This window comes from Ahaetulla prasina, chromosome 2, assembly GCF_028640845.1.
Source record: "Ahaetulla prasina isolate Xishuangbanna chromosome 2, ASM2864084v1, whole genome shotgun sequence".
Classification (NCBI taxonomy): domain Eukaryota; kingdom Metazoa; phylum Chordata; class Lepidosauria; order Squamata; family Colubridae; genus Ahaetulla; species Ahaetulla prasina.
Window position 1 is genome coordinate 227,593,478 of NC_080540.1, and position 20,506 is coordinate 227,613,983.

The 20,506-nt window shown below is 35.3% G+C and overlaps 1 protein-coding gene across 3 annotated transcripts in view; it reads left to right on the forward strand.

Moving 5' to 3' along the window:
- GLIS3 (GLIS family zinc finger 3) overlaps positions 1 to 20,506 on the forward strand; it is a 172,773-nt gene that overhangs the window by 14,054 nt on the left and 138,213 nt on the right. For all 3 annotated transcript variants that reach the window (XM_058169917.1, XM_058169915.1, XM_058169916.1), the window contains exon 3: positions 3,655 to 4,132. In XM_058169917.1, the coding sequence (XP_058025900.1) occupies positions 3,751 to 4,132 (382 nt within the window). In that variant the 5' untranslated portion in view covers positions 3,655 to 3,750. The remainder of the gene's footprint in view (positions 1 to 3,654; positions 4,133 to 20,506) is intronic.

Below are 20,506 nucleotides of genomic sequence, written 5' to 3' on the forward strand. Positions count from 1 at the left end.
AATTTAACATTTATTTCTTTTGGTTAAATAAATTGAACCAAATTCTTTGTTTGTGACTTCTCAATTTGCAGCTGTAGACTGACATTCCTGTTCTTTTTAATATAAGTAAGATACGGCCAGTAGGTCTTTAAAGTGGGTAGATGAAGCATGTGTGAGAAGAGAGGGGAAGCCAGGGGTGAAATGCTCCTGGATCGGAGGGGATCGCGCGATCTGGTAGCGATGATGGCTGCTGGTTCGGAGGACCGGTAGCAAAAATCCCTGGCCCCGCCCCCCTGCCTCTGCTGAGCCGCACCATCTGCAGAGGTGTTTTTTTTTACTTTTAAAAGCAGGTTTTGCTTCAGCAGAAACAGGCCTTTAAAAGTAAAAAACAGCAGAACCTTATTTGTACTCTTACTTGTAGAAAACATGTTTTCTACAAGTAAAAGTCGAGATTCTAAGGCACTTACCTGATTACTGATGAACGCATGGCCACAGCCCGAAAGCAGTTTCAGTTTCAGCCCAGACAGAATCAATCGCTCAGCTAATCTATTTCCTCGGTGATCAACTGGCTGGCTTTGCTGAGGAACTCTGGGATTTGAAGTCCACAATAAAATAAAATATTTGTGCAGCTTTCTGAGATTTGGTGTGTTTCTGTAGTGTTTCACTCTAACTACACAAACACACAAAATCTCAGAAAGCTGTATGTGGCATAGTGTGTGTGTGTTGTGTGTGTGTTAAGTGTGAAAGCTGGTTTTTGAGCTTTTTGTGGCTATGTGAATTGTGAAGTGCAGCTGCTTTTACATTGTGTGTGAGTCAGTTGTGTTGTGTTGTGTTGTGTGTGTGTAAAGTGTGAAAGTTGGTTTTTGGTACCTCTTAGTGTTTTTTTTATACTTTGTTTATTATTTTTATTATTTATTGTTATTGGCCACGCCCACCAAGCCATCTGACCACCAAGCCACGCCCACCAATTAAGCCACGCCCACAGAACCGGTAGGGAAAATTTTTAGATTTCACCCCTGGGGGAAGCATGAAAATGTGCACGGGTGTGTTTGATTTCGTATGCCTCTGTTTATGCTTATTATGTAGGGGAGTCCATTTTGTAAATCTTTTCCTTAGCCTTTGAGTATAATTCAATGATTATCATTCCTATAATCACTTCAGTCATGTAATTGCCAGTCAGCACTGGAAAAGGCTTAACTTTCCAACACTTCACAGCTAAATTATACTTATCCATATTGCTACTCATTTGTAGAGTAAGCAGTATTATAAGAAGAACAGAAAACAAGTAAGTAATCATGTAAAAAAGTTAGTCATTAGGTGATAAAAAGAAAATGAATGAAATATAGTTGAATTGAGGTCCACGCTGACATGGTATGCTTCGTCTCTCTATTCTTTTCTCTCCATTCAATTCATTCTTGTTTCCAAACAAGCCCATCACTCCAAATATTGGAAATCTTGTTTGTTATACTCCCAATTGTACAATCTATCCAATCATAATTTTTATTGTTTTTTTCCTTTCATTTAACCCATTCACTCTTCCATCTCATATTTGTTTGCATTTGGATTCTTGCTTGCACTCTAAATGACTAAGTATTTTGATGAATTTCTTTTGTACTGCCTACTGTGACTATGTTTTATTAAATTTTCATTTTTGCCTTTAGTGTAGTTGAATGTTGTTGTGTTTATATTTTTATTTATTACATATTTGTTTGTTAAAGTTATTTTTTTGCTTCTCTTATTGTTTTAATTGTTGTAAGAGTTGCACTTGTGATGTGGATGGTCATATAAATGTGATAGATAGATAAATAAATAAATAAATATTAGACTGAGCTAGAATAATCTATTCATGCAAATAAGTAGAGAAGCAGTGCTCCAATTATAAATGTAAAGGCAGAAGGGAATTGTTAATGAAATCAACAAACCATATTCTGACTTCTCTCAGGCTTAACTAAATCAGTTTCCCACAATCATTGAATAATAAATAGATGGACACAAAAGGGAAGGAAGGTTGGCTTCTTCTGTACTTCTAAATGAATGTCTGCAACAGTGGCCACTGGTTTTAGACTTGCAGGCACAAGTGACTCATTGAAGTTTGTCCATTTTTACATGCATGCAATGTAGCATATACTGTGTGTTAACAAGAGACAGGACTTGGATTGCCTGGTCTCACATCTACATTTGGGAACCAATGACTGCAAATGCCCCCATCTCAGAAATTTGAGCAGCAGAATGAATCATTAAAGGCAATTTGAACAACCTAATTGAACATACAGGTTCAGAAAACTCTGATTTTCAGGGAACATCTACAGAAGAAGATATAATTAAACAAATATTAGACTGTGCAGAAATGGATAGACTAACACTAAAGATAAAAGAAAAAGAAGACACAGAATATTTTCGAACTTGGGACTTGTTTTATCATTGGTTGGATAACAGAGGTAGAAACTAGGAACTAAAAAAAGCATTATTATATAAACAAATTGACCCAGACAATATGCTATTCACCAAGCACTTATTGTATGTAAAGAGAAAATATATAAATAAATTGAAAAAACAAAACTCTAATTTTCTAATTTTCATTTTGTTTCTCATCTGCTTAATTCTTTTTCTAATACAGTTTATACTTACAATTTAGGTACCCATCCATAGAGATAGTCAAGGAAAATAACATTATACTAAGCATGATACAGTCACAGCTGAGATTTCATGGCCTATGTTAATTACAGTTATTACATTTCAGGGATGTACACACTGCAAAAATGATTGGGAAGTGCTTCAAGTACATTTGAATGCCTTTGTGATGTTCATTAAAGCAGTGTGACTTTAATATTGATTGCTAGTTGACCAGGCTTGCAATTCCTTCTCGTGATAATTAAAATTAAAATAAATAATGCAGCAACAAAATAATCAATGAAATACAACCTTCATAGCAAGTTATATAAGCAGACTTCTTAAAACATCATCATTTTGACAGACTCTCACATAATTCCAAAAAAGTGAGGTTGCTTTCATAAATAGCAGAAAGGCGCTACATTTGTCCCGGGTTTGAAGCATTCCCTTTTGATGCATGCACAGCTTTAATGTGCATTAACTGCTAAATAACAAATATCTTTTAGAAATGAATGAATGATATTTTATTGAAAGTATATTATTCTTTCCTTACCTTTCCCATATGCTAGTACATTGCGATATTTTATTCTGATTTCTATTTTACTGTATTTTTTTAATCCTAAAAGCTTAAATTGGCAAGGATGTCATATCCTGGGCTCAATATAGCTTAATCATTGGACATGCTTTAGCATCTCCCTTTTTAAATTATCACAATGTGCAGTTTTTTAAAAAAAAAGCTCTTCTTAAGCAGAGTTTCCACTTACAGTTGGCTTTTTACTTCATTCATTTGTTTGGTGTTCATTCCATTTCATGGCTGGTTAACTAGTACATAGGTAGCTGACCTTACTGTTAACTTCTGCTTTTAAGGGGCATCATTTCTCTTCATTATAGTTCTCAGTAATCATTTGTCCTTATCCCCAGAGGGTTTTCTCTGTAATTGCCTTCTACTTTGATGTTCACATAATCAATAATTCTGCCTCCTACAGTTAACACAAAGCACGGCTCTGAAGTCTGGCACTGTAATACATATAAGTTATTTTATTGTCTTCTCTCCCCTTACAACAGGCATAATGCACTATGGAAAAGTTATTGACTGCTGATCGATGTCTTCAATATCTGGGGATTTTGACAGCATATCTTTAGGAGACGAATCCTTTGGCAATGAATGTCAGAGCATGTTCTATGAGCCACCGGACAACATACACTCCTCACAGGCCTGGGATGGTAAATGCGCAGCAGAATCCATCTATTAAACTGCATATAGAAGCTCCTTCTGCTTCTTCTAATAGCACCCCAGGTCCTGCTATTGGAAACCTATCGACCGCCTCATATTTAAAGACATCTCTTGGAGGAGGTGTGGCTCATCAGAGCAATGCCATTAACTGTAATATTAACTTTCCTGCTTTAAGTCCGAAGAGACAAATGGTTACAAATGGAAAGTCTTTATTCCATGTCCCACAGCAACCAGGGGTAACAACTCCACAGTTTTTGAAGCCAAAGGAGCAAGAATTTGGAAATAAATTTACTGCAAGCACGGTAAAAGGTAGGCGTCATTTTAATAGCCATGTTCCACTTTGTTTTCTTACACATTTGGTAGAATTATGATATAGAAAGCTGTATGTGTCTATGCTACCAGAACCCTTTAAACATTACAAAGATGTTTTTCTAAAAGCAATATAAATATAATGCATGAGGAGAATTCTCAACACCATATACAGTATTCTACTTTCAGTAATATAAGTAAAGATCAAAGTGATTCCAGTGGTGGTAGGAGCACTCAGGGTTGATTCCTAAGCTGGGAGAGCGGCTCCAACAGATCCCAGGAACAACATCAGAGGTCTCTGTCCAGAAGAATGCAGTGCTAGAAACAATTAAGAACCCTAAAACTCCTAGGCCTCTGGCAGAGGACTCGAGATTGAGGAAGACACCAGACCATCCATAAGAGTGAGAAGAGAATTTATAGTTATTAGAGGGGCAATTATTTGTGGCCAAGAGTTGCACTTTTTATTATTATTTAGTTACCTACAGCAACCATCTGTGTAACTAACAAATTCATGTTTTGGATCCATTTAAGAGATATTTGAGAGATATTTGAGGGAATTTAGGAATTCTTTAAGCTCTTCCAAGGCAAAAATGAAAATTATTGGGGGAAATCAGGAGTTTTTCTAGAGTAAAATAGATGCTTCAAGCTTCTGCAAAATGACTCTGAATGGTCAGTGAAACTCAGGCCAAATGTCAGTTGGATTGGCTATCTTGGTGTTGATCTACCATCATATAAAGCTACCTTCTTTGGTTTTGTACAGGTTTTATTACTCACTTTGATGCATCCTTGGTTTAAAGTAACAATTTTTTTGATTCATAGTTCACAGAATTAGAAGGAACCATCAGTGAATTCAACTCCCTACTCAGTGCAGGTTCTTATGGGTCTTATCTTGCACAAGTGTCTTGGACAGAATAGAAAAGGAAACTATTTTCAGCCTTGATTCCTAAGCAAGTAGCTTCCTTTATTCTTTTTTGGATTTTTGTAAAAGGCTAATAAACATATGTTAAACTCACATGAAAAAAGTATTTTATCTATTCAGTGCTAGGATGGGTCTAGAACAGCTTGGTGTGGCCAGCTCGGCTTGGCCAGCTTAGCGCCATCACCAAGTCGCCTCTACCAACTCACTGTTGCCAAGTCATCACAGGAGACTGCCACACAGCCAACACACTGCAGGGACAACTCTCGAGCAGCCAGAGGGAGAGCTGGATGGGTGAGCAAGCAAGTGGGTTGGCAGAGTAGAGACCAGCAGCAGTGGCCGCATCCCATTTTCATATCTGCTGCTACTGTCATCCTCAGACTCTTTAGCCCACAGCTTCATACGGCGGCAGCGACATCAATGTGTGTGAAAATGGGATGCCCTTGGTTGCCACCTCTTCCCTGCTGCCTGTCCTGCCCACTGCTGATGCTGCCACCATCCCTGGCCTCTTTGGTCCAGGGCTTGGCAGCAGTGGTGGCAGTGGCAGGGGATGTGAAAATGGGAAGTCCCCGGCTGCTGCCGCTGCTCTATGCTCAACCCACATACTTGCTCGTCCAGTCGCCTTGCTGTCCCTCTAGCTGCCCGTGGCAAGTTTTCCCTGCAGTGAGTTGGCAGTGTGGAGATGTCCTGTGAAAAATTAGTGATGGTGAGTTGCCAGAAGCAACCTGGCAGTGCTGAGCAGGCAGCAGTGACCTGGCTGTGCCAAGATAGCCACATCAAGTTGTCCCGTTCTGGTTAGAATTGTTAGTTTCTATGCTTGCTTTAATGTCACTGCAGTGTTAGTTTCTACACTTGCTTATATCTAATAATACATTAAAATAGCCATATATTAGCTCCTTGTATCTGTGTTTTTGTGACCCATTTAGCTTCTGAGTATAAACATCTCAATAAGCCTACAACTCACTATTGCAATAGACTTCTAGTTAACAAAAATATATCATGAACAGTTCTAAATATATTTTAGTTTGAAGGTTCACTTAATATATTTCTATCAAAGTTTCATTTCTTATAGAAGCTATAGGATTGAGTGATTGATAAAATGGGCATGAAATTAATTTTAAGTGAGAATGACCTTTCTAATCCTGGTTCATTAATTTGCTTTCAGTTTTGAAGAAGCTGAAAATACTAACAATTTTATATATCACATATCCCTGACTGATCACAATTATGTGTTCATGTTCTATTTAACTGATTCTTATGAACCTAATCAAAGAATTGTGGGAGGAAAAATGAAGTGACCCTCATGTAAGCCTTCTTGAGGAGGATAGAAAATCTAACAAATTGAATAACAAATGACTAAATTAAAATGGTTGAGAAGGATTGTTGTAAGACTAAAATACTGCCTGCATAATGTTGCAAATCAAAAATCATTATTCCTGGCCTCAGTATAGGGAAGTAGCAGAAGGTTGAGTGAAATGGAGAATATATCCTGTTTTTAAAATGTAGAATTGTTTTCTTTATAGAGGGATATTTTCCTCTGTTGATTAAAATTGCTGCCTATTAAAAATATCAAAACTGCATAGCTAGGACATACTTAGTCCAAGTGGCAATTATTTTCTGACATACTCACAGCTCATGTGACCATTTGCAATTAACCACAGCACAAATATATATTTGAAATATATTTGTTTTCCCTGTTGTATTGCCATAATGATGCTTTTGTCTTGTCCTAACATGATACATTATCTTTAGTTATAGTGGTGGTAAAGTAGTATATCTGGCTTATTTTAACACCATCCAAGTGTAGTTTATAATACATAATATATATTATTCCAGTATTTTTCTTCCTGCTAGAATAGAGATTGGAGAACTGGCTAGCACAATAATTGCCTATTCTGAAAGCATTCTTCCCTTTTTCCACCTAAGTAATCTTTGTAAAATTTGGTATTCATAGATACTGTATCTTTAATGCAGATCAAGAATATACTGGACAACGTTTCTTCTTCTTCTCCTCCTCCTCCTCCTTTATGGCAAAAGGAGAGATTTAAAAAAACTGGATAGAAGTGAATTAAGGGCCTTTTAAATTAAACAAAACTCCTGTTCATTTTGTTAGAATATATATGGAAATAAACAAATATTTTTGTTGTCTAAGACAGCGGTCACCAACTGGTGGTCTGCGAGAAAATTTTGGTGGTCTGCAGAAAAATTATTTGCATTTTTTATATTGCACTAAATCAGGGGTCCTCAAACTACAGCCCCTGGGAAACATACGTGCAATGAATGTTTGTATTGCTGCAGAGAGTCTTCGGGGTCTTTTTGTGTGGGTTGAAGGGAGGCAGAAATTCCAACCCGGGGTCTGTTTCAGCTTCCTGGTGTGGGGCTTTGGGTGAAGGCTGGAGGGAAGTGCTGCTGGTGGCAAAGAGCTGGTGGGCCTTGTTCCAGTGGGACTGCCTCATGGCCTGGAACTGGTTGACCATCTCAGCCCACTGAGTTTCCAGGCACCAGTACCTGGCCTTATACTCCCTCAGGTCTTCTCTCTGCTTGGAAAGCCTATGCTCATAGTCCTCAGTGAGGTTCTTCTGCTGAGCCTCCTTCTCGGTCAGACCCAATTTGAACTGAGCTGTTTTGCCAACTCTTTCTTGTGGTGGCTGCTTAACTCCCAACAACTGCTTCCTGTTGGGGCCCTAAGGAGCCTGGGTGGGGAGGCGAGGAATGTCTGGGAGGGGAGGGGCAAGTAGAGGCCGGCAAGGCACCCCTCAATGTGAATGACATCGAGTTGACCATGCCCACCCAGTCACATGACACCTAGCCATGCCCACCCAGCCGGTCATTAGGCAGATCATACAGTGGTCCATGAGATTTAAAATTATGAATTTAGTGGTTCCTGAGGTCTGAAAGGTTGGTGACCCCTGGTCTAAGACAAGGCAACATATTTTGGGGACAATTCAATCATGTAATTGTGTTTGCAGATATACTTTTTTGGGCTTCCTATGTATGTATTTGACTTGAGAACTATAGTCTTGACTACAATCCTAGTAGTAACTTGTTGTAATCTATTATTGGTGGAAATTTAAACAGATAATGAGAATTTTCTTCTTCACACTTCAGTTGAGACAGACAAGCCTGAACAGGAACAATTGTATAGCTTTGGTTAATATTATATTACCTATTGCATGTTAAATCCTGATTGTGCAATGATTGTGTATGATGAACTATAAATATGTTTCACCAAACCCAAGGTGTGCATATAAATTCATATTTTTTCAGTGCAATTAAAATAACATGGGATATTACTTCAAACAAGATTTTTGCTTTTTTTCTTGATTAATATTGAACAACTTTATTAGATGCATAGATCTCAATATTATAAATCCTAATCTTATACTAGCAATTGAGGCATTGTTGTTCAAATAATATTATTGTTTTCTCTAATCTTTGTAATCTAAGCTAAGAATGTGAAACCATTTGTTTCTGGGCACCAGCACTCGTTTCCATAAAAGAGCCAAACAAAACCAACTTAGGTCTGAAAAAGGAATCTTATATACTTTATAGTAAAGGTCAGCAATTCATTGTCTTCTAGTTGCATATGCCCAATACTTCATCTGTGGTCACAGTATCTCTAGACCCCCCTCTCGCTTGACAGACAGGGCGAATCTTTTGGACTGTTGTTGCTTTATCATGATTTTCTCTCTCTATTTGAAATTGGGGGGGGGGGGCAAAATGTTGGTCCTTAAAGTCTAAAAAAATAAAATAAAATGTACAGAATGGAAACAGTTGATATTTCTCTCTCTAGTGATGTCACCTATTTATTAGCTACACACAATCTCTTTTACTCCAAAGCAAATCCAAAAGCAAAAACATGGCACTCAGGCAAAAAAGATTGTCTACTTTGTTCTGAAGTTACAGAACTTTAGTTTTATTTCTATGTAGACCTTGTCTTATCCTTAAATTCCGTCTTTCTTTTCGTTAATGCTTTAAAGTTCATTTGTAATAATTACAGCATCCCTTGGTAAGAGGTTTCTTTCAGCTAGGAATATCATATGTAGAATTACTTCACTGCTGGTGTTGCTTTAGACCAGTGGTAGTCAACCTGGTCCCTACTGCCCATTAGTGGGCATTCCAGCTTTCATGGTGGGTGATAGGGGTTTTGTCCGATACTGAAGCACTTTCCTTTTTTTTTAAATTAATTGACATTTCAAAAAAATTTCATAGCATTATTTAAAAACATTTTCATTAGGTTTTCATAAAATTCCCTGTGACAATTTAAATTTCTGAAAATATACTATTTGTATCACCCACACATAAGTTTAGTTCATGTTACGTAAGTGAAACTAAATGGCGCTATAGTGTGACCGCAAACAAAAGAGCCTCATCCCAGAATAGCTCGCATATCTCCCCCCACACCACCCAGCTGTAACAGACAAGCAGAGCTGGTAGCCGGCACCCCCCTCCTCAAACCCAATGCGCGAGAAGCATGCGCAGACGACGATAGACAGCGCATTACTGTGGAACCGGTGGGTGGTTAGAAAATTTTACTACTAACAGAGATACAAAGTGGGCGGTAGGTATAAAAAGGTTGATTACCTCTGCTTTAGACTTTTGATATTTGTTGTGAGCAAATGGATGGTGAAATGAGTAGAGATATGGAGAACTTTCCAGAACAATTGTCTCACTACCACTGGAGGCCATTGAGAGATGTTATCCAAGAATTTGTTCCTGGGAATATCTCTCTCCCTAGCAAAATACCTTCTTGCACTCTTCTTGGCATGCTGATTATTTCCTTTTTCCACACTGATCCCTAATTTATAAACCTGTTGCTTGTTTGATCAACATTCTGCTGCTCATAGCTTGAGTGTCAACTACTTTTATCTTTTTAATTATATCTTCCCATCACCTTTTGTGTCAATTACATGCACTAAATAGTTGTTTCTAATTTACTTTTTAGTCTGTTAAAAAAAGCCTGCAGTGCAACCAAATTAATTGTAATTAATATTACTTATGTCAGGCAGAAACAGCCAGACTCACACTTGGAGAGTTCAATTAGCTGTTTTATAGCTCGAGTCTATACATAGGATTCTTCTCAGACTGATGGTTTGTACCTAGGTGACAGTAGATAAGGCCCAATGACATTCAAAGGGGGGGTTGGACTTTGCCTTCTTGTGCCCATGAGGGAATCCAGACTAATTCCCCATTTAACTCCTCCCTTTGACTCGTCCAGTCTTTCTCCTACATCTTATACATTAACATCAATACAAATGGACCTGTAATTTGCATTAACTTCCCTGAAATGTCCATGTTTTAGTCAATTTTCAACTTCTTATCAGGGAAGTGCACACGTTCATGAGATGTATGAAAGGCTATCATGGAATGCTTGAGGAGGATTGAATCTTTCTTCCCCATCTGCATTCTTTAGGAATTCCACAGTATTGTGTTGATACTTAGCAGCCGTAGAAACATTGTTAGCAGAGGAAATCTTTAATGAAGACTTCAATTTCTACATCAATTTTTGCCTTGCCAGTTCTATTGCTTAAAAATAGTGTTATGTATTAGATTTACAAATCAAATGAATATATTTTCTATTATTACTTATATTTTCTCCTGGATGTCAACAACTGTGAGAATCTGGGTTGACGTTTTTATGTATTATTGTGTTGTGTTCCATGGTTTGGCTGCGGTAGATGGTAAGGTGGTAATTTAGTCATAAATTCCTGACAAGCTAGAAAAACATACAGTGTGACAGTTTCTTAGAGCAGATTTTTCTATTCATTGAAAGTACTTAATGAAATGCAATTGTTCTATGAACTTGAAGTTCTAGTACTCAGAACTAATTTAGTATTGGGTTTGGAGGCCATTCTTTTGACAATTATCCCAAATTCTTTTGAATAAAAGGCTAAAAGCATAACACCAGATTGTATGATGTAAGTCAACCTGACCACATGTAACATTTTCACAGCATTATATTGGGGTAGGCTTTTGTAACCCAATCTGCAATCTGTTTACTTGCCGTCAAGTGGACCAGTCAGGTTTAAATACAAGAGACCAATCAAGCCCTATTCATTTGTCTATGAGAAGTATACCACAAAGCAGCAAAAGATGACAGCTCCAGGCCTGGATGAAATGTGAGGACAACAGAAAACTACATCATGGCCATTCAGTCTGAAAGCTCATTACTGCTTTATTTTTACAGCAGTTTCAAAATCGCAAGAAGACTTTCCTGAAGGGATATTCTTCACATAACTTACATGGTAGTCCTCATGTAAACAATATCTGCCACCAACTGGAAAATATTTTTGTTAGTTCACATAAATTGGTCTCAACTAAGATATTGATAGGTGAACCAAACAGTTAAAGTTCTTCCACCCTTAATTTAACCCAAAATGGGTAAAATCTGTACCACATTCTTTTATTAATTGTATATGCTACCCTTATAGGGACACGGTGGCTCAGTTGGCTAAGACTTTGAGCTTGTCGATCGAAAGGTTGGCAGTTCAGTGGGTCGATCGAAAGGTGGGCAGTTCAGAGATGAGCTCCCGTTACTTGTCCCAGCTTCTGCCAACCTAGCAGTTCGAAAGCAGGTAAAAAATGCAAGTAGAAAAATAGGGACCACCTTTGGTGGGAAGGTAACAGCGTTCTGTGCACCTTTGGTGTTTAGTCATGCCGGCTACATGACCACGGAGACATCTTCGGACAGCTTTGGCTCTTCGGCTTTGAAATGAAGATGAGCATCGCCCCCTAGAGTCAGGAACGACTAACACATATGTGCGAGGGGAATCTTACCTTTTATGCTACCCTTGTTTACCCCAGAAGAAGCTTAGGAAATATTTTGGGTTCCTTTTTCTAAGTTTGGTACTAAACTATTTTCAGAGAAAAATATAACAGTTTAGATACATTGTTTCATTCCAAAACTTCAAAAGCATTTTCAGATCAGACCAAAGACCTGTAGTCATGCATTTATTTTCCTTCCTTCTTTCCTTCCTTCCTTCCTTCCTTCCTTCCTTCCTTCCTTCCTTCCTTCCTTCCTTCCTTCCTTCTCTCCCCCCCCCCCACTTGCGATCAGTAATTTTAAAAAAAAATTCAAGTTCTGAACCAGGGATAATCAGCATGTAAGTCAAGGCAATTGTTATCATCATTGTGCTAATAAAGGACACATACTATTATATAACAAAATCTGTGGGATGTGCTACTCAGAAAAAGCAAAGAAAATGCAAAGCTTATTTAAAACTGATTGTTGTGTTGATTTAAAACTGTATCTATAAAATTAGTGCAGCTGTGTACATATGCATACACATATGTAGTATGTCCTAGAAGGAGAGCAAGTGGCATTTGCATTCTTGGAAAACAAAGATGGAAGAGCACAGCTGCTGGGGAATTACCCAATGGGAGGATTTAGTAGTCTGCAGTCTGGACTGAGTACCTTGAAGCTGTTGCCAAAAAGTCTTAGTCTGGACAGGATTTTCTTAAGATGGCTTAGAGTCAAGCTACCATGAGCACAGGAAAGGAGCAGCTTATGGGTACAGTGCGGGTATGACCTCGGTTACCCTTATATTTGCACACATTAGAAGGGCTTGTCTACTCTATTCTAAACTTGCCAGAGAAGAAAAATCAAACAATATCCAACAAAGATCTTCTATTTGTGCAGAATTTGTATAATCTCCATAAGAGAGCCATGAAAACTGGTGAGTAAATTGCCATGAACATTGTGTCATGTAGAAACTCTTGCATAAACATATAGAATAACATAGATAGCTATTTTATTTCTATTCCATTTTTAAATTAAAAAAAAACACCTCAATTTTCTTATCAGCTTGTTTCTTTTCACTTTGTTTATTCATAAGGGACATATTAAATTGCAGCTATTATTTCAACAGTTGAGTTTATGAAAAGGAAATAAAATAGAGGGAAATATAGCTAGAATGCATACTCCTAGTTTTGTGAGGTCCGTTAAAAACCTACCGTATCTTTCTAAATCTGCTCATAATTTCCAATAACTCTGTGTGTGTATTTCTTCAATGTGGAATACAACTGCACACACATGTACATACGCATGTATGTTGAGTTAGTGTCTGATCACAGAATCCTTTTTTTTTGTAACTGTCAAGCAAACCTTTAATTTGAATAACAGTGGCATAACTTATGAGCAAAATGTTAATCAGTAAGCAGTTTGAGGCACACTTGAAATCTTTTTTTACTTATTATTTTACTCTTTAAGACCATTGTTTTTTCATCAGTCACTTGGCTTGTTCTGAAAAAGAAGTTCATCAGTATGCTATGGGACTTTGCACCGAAAGCTGGATTCCATCTTCATTTGTTTTTGTTCTCATTTGCTGCTTTTAATCAGTTTCCAGTAACTCAGTAGGCCTGACTATTGACGATATTTAGCACTAAAGTGATTAAATGATAAATGCATAAGTTTGTATTCAACACACAGGGCTACTTCTTTTCAGAATCATGCATTCCAGCAGCTTTGTAATGGTTAAACAAAACTTAGAAACAAAGCATCATTGAAATCACAAGGGGATCACAAATGGAGACTTACAGCAATTGGCCCAGGGAGTCACTTGAAGCCAATAGAAATAGATTTGGATGAATTCCTCCAGTATGTGTGCCTCTTGCCAAAAGAACAGAATTTAGTACATAATAGTTTAGTAGTCTAAATTCCTGTATTGTGTGTGTATTTCAAACTTTATGAAACCACAAGCAGAAGAGTGTGCTTTGCATTTATTTCCTTTAATTTATTTTTTTAAAGCGAAGCAGTTATGCTATTGTTGTAGTATGTTCTTTGACATACCGTACTCTTTGACATAAAGTACTTTTCCTTTTTTTATATAAAGATCATATTGATTATATTCCACATCTAATCACTGAGGCATTGCCAGTGTAAATTTTGCAGAAGACATTGAATGTTTCATATATATCAGAAAAACCAGTTTTTAAATGTCAACTATGAACTCTTGCTTTTTTCACACATGCATGAAGTCTAGACAGGTACAAAAATTATTAAGTAGTTCATACCTCTGAAAGAATAACAGTTCTAGTGATTTTTGTTTTACACAGTGGTGGGATTCAGCCAGTTCGCACCACTTCGGGAGAACCGGTTGTTAACTTTCTGAGCAGTTTGGTGAGCTGGTTGTTGGAAGAAATAATTAGGGCAGAGAACTGGTTGTTAAATTACTTGAATCCCACCATTGGTTTTACATTATTATGAAACAAAACACATGAGTTTTAAAAAGCCTATCAAAAATAAAAACAGCCTAGATAGATTTGTAGTTTCTAAGTTAACTGAAATCTTTTCTAATTTTCTTCATGGTTCTAGTTCATGGTGAGGTGCAACATTCAATTTCTCCTTTTACATTTCCATCCGCTTCTGGATTTTTCAAAGCCTACAATTTTAGAAGAAATGTTCTAGAAACTGCTATGTACAAATCTTGTAGAAATAGTTGTATTCAATGGCTGTCAGTTTTTAATCACTTCTATGGCCTTAGAAATATTGAGAACAGCACAAGGGCTTTCAAAATAATAGAAAGGGAAGATATTTTTTAAACCTACCAAGGCGATGGAGATGTGCTACATTCCTACTCTGCCGGTCTGCAATCCAAATGGAATTTACATACTAAAAATTTTGGGGTGCTCCATGGCTAAAATACTTCAACTGAAGAACAGGATTGTTGTTGCTTGTTCTATTTAATTCAATAGAACTTCTGCATGACTGAAATGTATGACTTATTGATCGTAAGATAACATGCAGGAAAAGCCATGGAAATGCTGTTCTGCTGTCTATAATTTTGAGATATTGACAATGAGAAATTTATTTTGTAAGCAATGTATTACAAATTGCCTTTTGAAAATAGACTTTTACAACATTGTCTACAGTGACAGACTAGTGGTTAAAAACTGACCTTCTATTTATGAAAGTTACTATTCAAATATATATAAGAAAATAGTTGCCTGATATATAACCAATAACTAGATTTCTTATTAAATAATATCATCAATATAAAACTTTTCTTAAAAATTCCAATTTAATATTGGTCTCTTATTCAGGGAAGGGAATAATCTGGAAAACTGTAACTTTTGCAAACTTTTGCTACAGCTGTCAATAGTTCTATATAACTCCTACCCTCAAAATAATGCTATAGAGCACTGCACACCAGAACAACTAGACACAAGAACAGTTTTTTCCCGAAGGCCATCACTCTGCTAAACAAATAATTCCCTCAACACTGTCAAATTATTTACTAAATCTACACTACTATTAATCTTAATACCCTATGACCATCATTTGTGTTGTAAATGTTGTACCTTGATGAAGGTATTTTTTCTTTTATGTACACTGAGAGCATATGCACCAAGACAAATTCCTTGTGTGTCCAATCACACTTGGCCAATAAATTCTATTCTATTCTATTCTATTCTATTCTATTCTATTCTATTCTATTCTATTCTATTCTATTCTATTATCATGTTTAGAGCAATTCCTAGAATTCAGCTGAATTTAAGATTTGTAATAAAATTATTTAAAATGCAGTTTCATGAAAAGTCTTCACTTTTACTTGATTGGTAAAATGTACAGATTGCTGAAAAACCTCTTACGGAAATGAGTTGCATGGAAACATTACTATTATGCAGATAGTTGACATTATTTGCATAACATCTGGCTGAGTATTAAACTTGACTAATAGAGACATTGCACAAATTATCTTGAAAGCAGGCACTGGCTGTTATAGTTTCTTACAAATATAATTGTGATGATAGAAGATTGTACAACTTCCAGTGTGATGGTTCTTAGGTATTTTTTAAAATAATTGAGATTTTATTGTGCATTTCCAAACATGGAATTATGTAATTATTTATTACATTTCCACTATATTGCTAAAAAAAACTCTTGATTTGCCTGCCTGAAAACGATGTTATATATTTTAATCTATCTAAAAACAAATCAGAGATTCCTTTATCCCTTTTTTTTTTTTTTTTTTATTTTTTTTATTACTTTTTTTACAACAAACAAACAAAAAAAATACATTATTACACCCTTGTGCTATACATAAAAGGAAGATTTGGGTCTTCGGATATATCCTCATGATTGCCAAAATCCACGTTCTCGAGGTACAGGTACTGAAGCGTCCAATGTTCCAAGCGCAAAGTCCACAAATGGTTTCCAAGTCTTCCAGAAAATATCTTCTTTATACACACCACTTCTAATTTTAATATCACATGTCATTTTATCATTTAAAGCTAATTTCCACATTTCAGAATTCCACTCTTCTATTCTAAAAATCACATCTAGTTTCCAATATCTAGCTATTATAATTCTACCTATTATAATCATAATTCTAATCAATTCTTTTTCATATTTTGTTAATTCTATTTCCTTAATTACCAACAATAATATAGTTTCCACTCTCAATGTTATTACTTTCCCCATCATTTCAAATATCATTTTCTCCAATTGTTGCCAAAACTTTTAACCTTATCACAATTATACCACATATGTTCATAAGTCCCCAATTCCATCTCACATCTCCAACATTTTTACTAATTTTTTATCCATTTGTGACAATCTTACTGAGTCAAATACCATTTCCAAACAACTTTATAATTGTGCTCTTTAATCCTTATAGATAAAGTTCTCATAATTCTACTCTTCCAATTCACATTCCAATCTGATTCTGGTATTTCAATATTAAGATCTTTTTCCCAATTTGTCCTCATCACTCTTTGTAATTTTTCATCAGAATTTATAATCTTATAAACCCTACTAACGAGTCCCTTTAGCCCAATTTCATCTTTCATAATCCGAGATACTAAATATTCAAATTCAGTTTCACATCTATTTATCGAATAATTTTCCTTTAGTTTTTTTGTCCATTTTTCTATCTGTATTTTTTCAAACCAACTTAACCCTAATTTTTCAATAATTTCTTTATTCCTCCTTTCATTTCCCATAACTTTTATCCAATCTCTAATAATTTCTATATTTTCCTCTTTAATCACTTCATTACGTTTTATATTATTTTTAATTGGCCAAATTCCAGTTGTCTCCCCCAAAAAGATTATATCCGGAATTAAAATTTTAACAAATTTGTTCCACATTTTACTTAATCCCTTTAACCAATAACTTCTACTTACACATTTTAAATTTGCTTTATCTAAAAACCACCTTGATCCAAATTTCTCTATATCCCTTAACTCTAAATCTCTCCAATAATTATCTTCACCTTTAAGTATTTTTACCACTATCCGGATACCATACGCACAGTAATAATTAAATAATTTGGGGATTCCTAATCCACCTTCCTTTTGATTTTGATACCACATTTTCTTCACTAATCTGGGTCTTTTGCCACCATTGCAAAATTTATCCAGTTTTTTCTGATATCCTTCAATATCTTTCTCTGTCAAATTTAGTGGTAGCATCTCGAATAAAAAGTTGAACTTGGGCAGCAACATCATCTTACACATTGCAATTCTACCAAACCAAGACAACTTTAAAATTTTATATTTATCTATCTTCTTCTCAATTTCGTTAATCACCACATCATAATTAAGTTTTTTCAATTCTTTAACCTTAAGTGAAAGCACTATACCCAAATATTTCAATGTGTTTTAATCCTTATCCCAAATTGCTCTTGCATATTCTCAGACTCATTACCATTACTATCCATCAATAATTCTGACTTTGACCAATTTACTTTCAATCCTGTCATTTCTTCAAATTCTATCAAATGCTTATATATCTTTTCAAATCTTTCTCTACATTTTCAAAATAATTAAAGTATCATCCGCATACAAATTTATCTTATACCCCTTATATCCTTCTAATTCTTCATCTTTTTCTATCATTTTTGTCAATATTTCCATAGCCAATAAAAATAATGTTGGGGACAGGGGACATCCTTGTCTCGTACCAGCTTCTAATTTTATCTCTTCAGTTAATATTCCATTCACCTTCACTCTTGCACTGCTCTTTTGGTACAATTTTGAAATAACATGTATAAACTTATTACCAAAGCCTAAAGCCTCCACAATTACTTTAATTGTTTCCCATTGTACAGAATCAAAAGCTTTAAAAATATCCAATGATACTATACCAATTTTATCACCATTATATTCAGCTACATCTATAATATTTAATACTCTTCTAACAATATCACTCATGTATCTACCCTTCACAAAGCCTACTTGATTATAACTTATATATCTATCTATAAATCTATTTAATCTATTACTTATAATAGCAGTAAATATCTTTGCATCCTGATTAATTAAAGAAATGGGCCGATAGGACTCAATCCTTTCTAAATCTTTATCTGGTTTAGGAATTAGGGATATCACCGTTCTATTCCATGACGAAGGTACTTCCCCACCATGTAATATTCCATTGAATAATTTTTGCAATCTTGGTATTATTAATTCTTTAAATTCTTTATAAAACTCAACAGGTAATCCATCCTCACCTGGAGCTTTCCCTAATTTTAATTTTTGTATTATTCCATTAATCTCATCTTGTGTTATATCTTCTTCCATCAATTCCTTATATGTTTGATCAATTTTCACCACATACTTTTCTAAATAGCTTTGGAATTTTCGGCGATTAATTGGTTTCTTTGAATATAGATTCTGAAAAAAATTTCTAACCACTTCACATTTCTCTAATTTTTTATAACATCTTATACCTCTATCATCTATCAAAACTCCAATTTCTCTCTTCTCTCTTTTATCTTTCGCCATCTTTGCCAATAATTTAGAATTTCTATTACTAAATTCAAAAATTCCTATTTAAAAATCTCAAATTTCTTTTACTAACTCTGTATCTTCTTCTATCATTTTATTTCTTAACATATTAAGCTCCTGAAGAATTTTTTTCTTTAGTAAGCAAAATTGATTTTCCAATTCTTTAATCTGATTTTTATCTCTTTCCATTTTAATTTTATAATTTTTATATTTCCTACTTGATAATTTAATACTCTCCTCTAAACACCGCTTTCATCGCATCCCAAACAATTTCAAATTTAACCTCCCGTTATCATTTAATCTCCAACTTTCCTCCAATTTTTAAGTATCCATTTTTATCCTTTTCATTTTATACAATTTCTCGTCATATCTCCAATAGCTTCTTTTTCTCAAAATTAAAATCTAAGTCCACCATAACTTCTGCATGATCAGAATCTTTAAAAATTCCCACATCTACCTTATCCACATTATTCAACAAATCTTTAGAAAGAAAAATATAATCAATTCTAGAATATGTATTATATATCTTAGAAAAAAAAGTGTATACTCTCTCAATTCCTTTAACCTCTCTCCACACATCAACCACGCCATTTCGAAGCATCCACATATTTAAAATCCCCATTTTATTTGCTCCTCCACAGCGGGTGGGATTAGTACTATCTATTTTATCTCTGATTAAATTAAAATCCCCAGCCACAATTACTTTCCCTACACTTTCATTCTCCAAAATTTTTGTTATTTTTTCAAGAAATTCTCTTTGTTTTTCATTCGGTAAATATAAATTAACAAGTGTCACTTTTTCCTCATTAAGTCCTTTATCCCTTTTTATGTGAGCATATGATTGAATATTTTTCTAACAATAATTCTAACTTCTGATCAATGGCCATGATCAAGGTTTGTAATACTGTAAAAATTAAAATATTCAAAATAATTGTCTTCAATTGTATTTTAAAGTTCTTAAAAACAAGATTCTCAGTGTTTATTTATTTTTTCATTTTAAGCAATATGCCAACAACATTACAATACGGTACTCTGCTAAAGACTAGCCTGCTTCACAAATAGTGTCAGATCCCCTTAATGACCTTTAAAATGTTATCTGAGGAAATCTTATTTCAGTCCATTCTTTTAATTATTAGTTATTAAGCAAAGGAAAGTATATATTAGGTCCTGCATTTTAATGAGTGAATGATTATTTCTATTTGTAGAAGGGATTGCAATCCAATTAGGCTTCTGTGAACTAAATACTAGAAGGGATCTTGGCAGTTTTCCTCTGAATCTCCTGCACCATTTTCTGTGCTGCTTTTGAATCCTCCCAGCAAACTTTCTTCTAGAGAAGTCTATAAACAAGCACAACATTCTTCAGAAGAATAGAAATCAACCAACACAATCCCAAATTCTGTGTCAAAAGTAGCTTTTTCTTCCCATGTTGTTTCCTTTCACTTGTTATGAAAAATTGTGGAGGAACAATACCAACATCAGAGAGTTAGTTTGCTACATTGGTTGAGGCCGCAGACTAGAAAGCAGGAGATTATGAGTTCTAGTCTTGCCTTAGTCACAAAGCTAGCTGCATGACTTTGGGCCAGCGGGCAATGGCAAATCACTTCTGAAAAATCTTGCCAAGAAAACTGCAGGGATCTACTCAGGTAGTTGCCAGAAATCTCACTGACTTGAACACACACAAACACACACATACACACACACACACACAATCAGATTTCAGATTATTT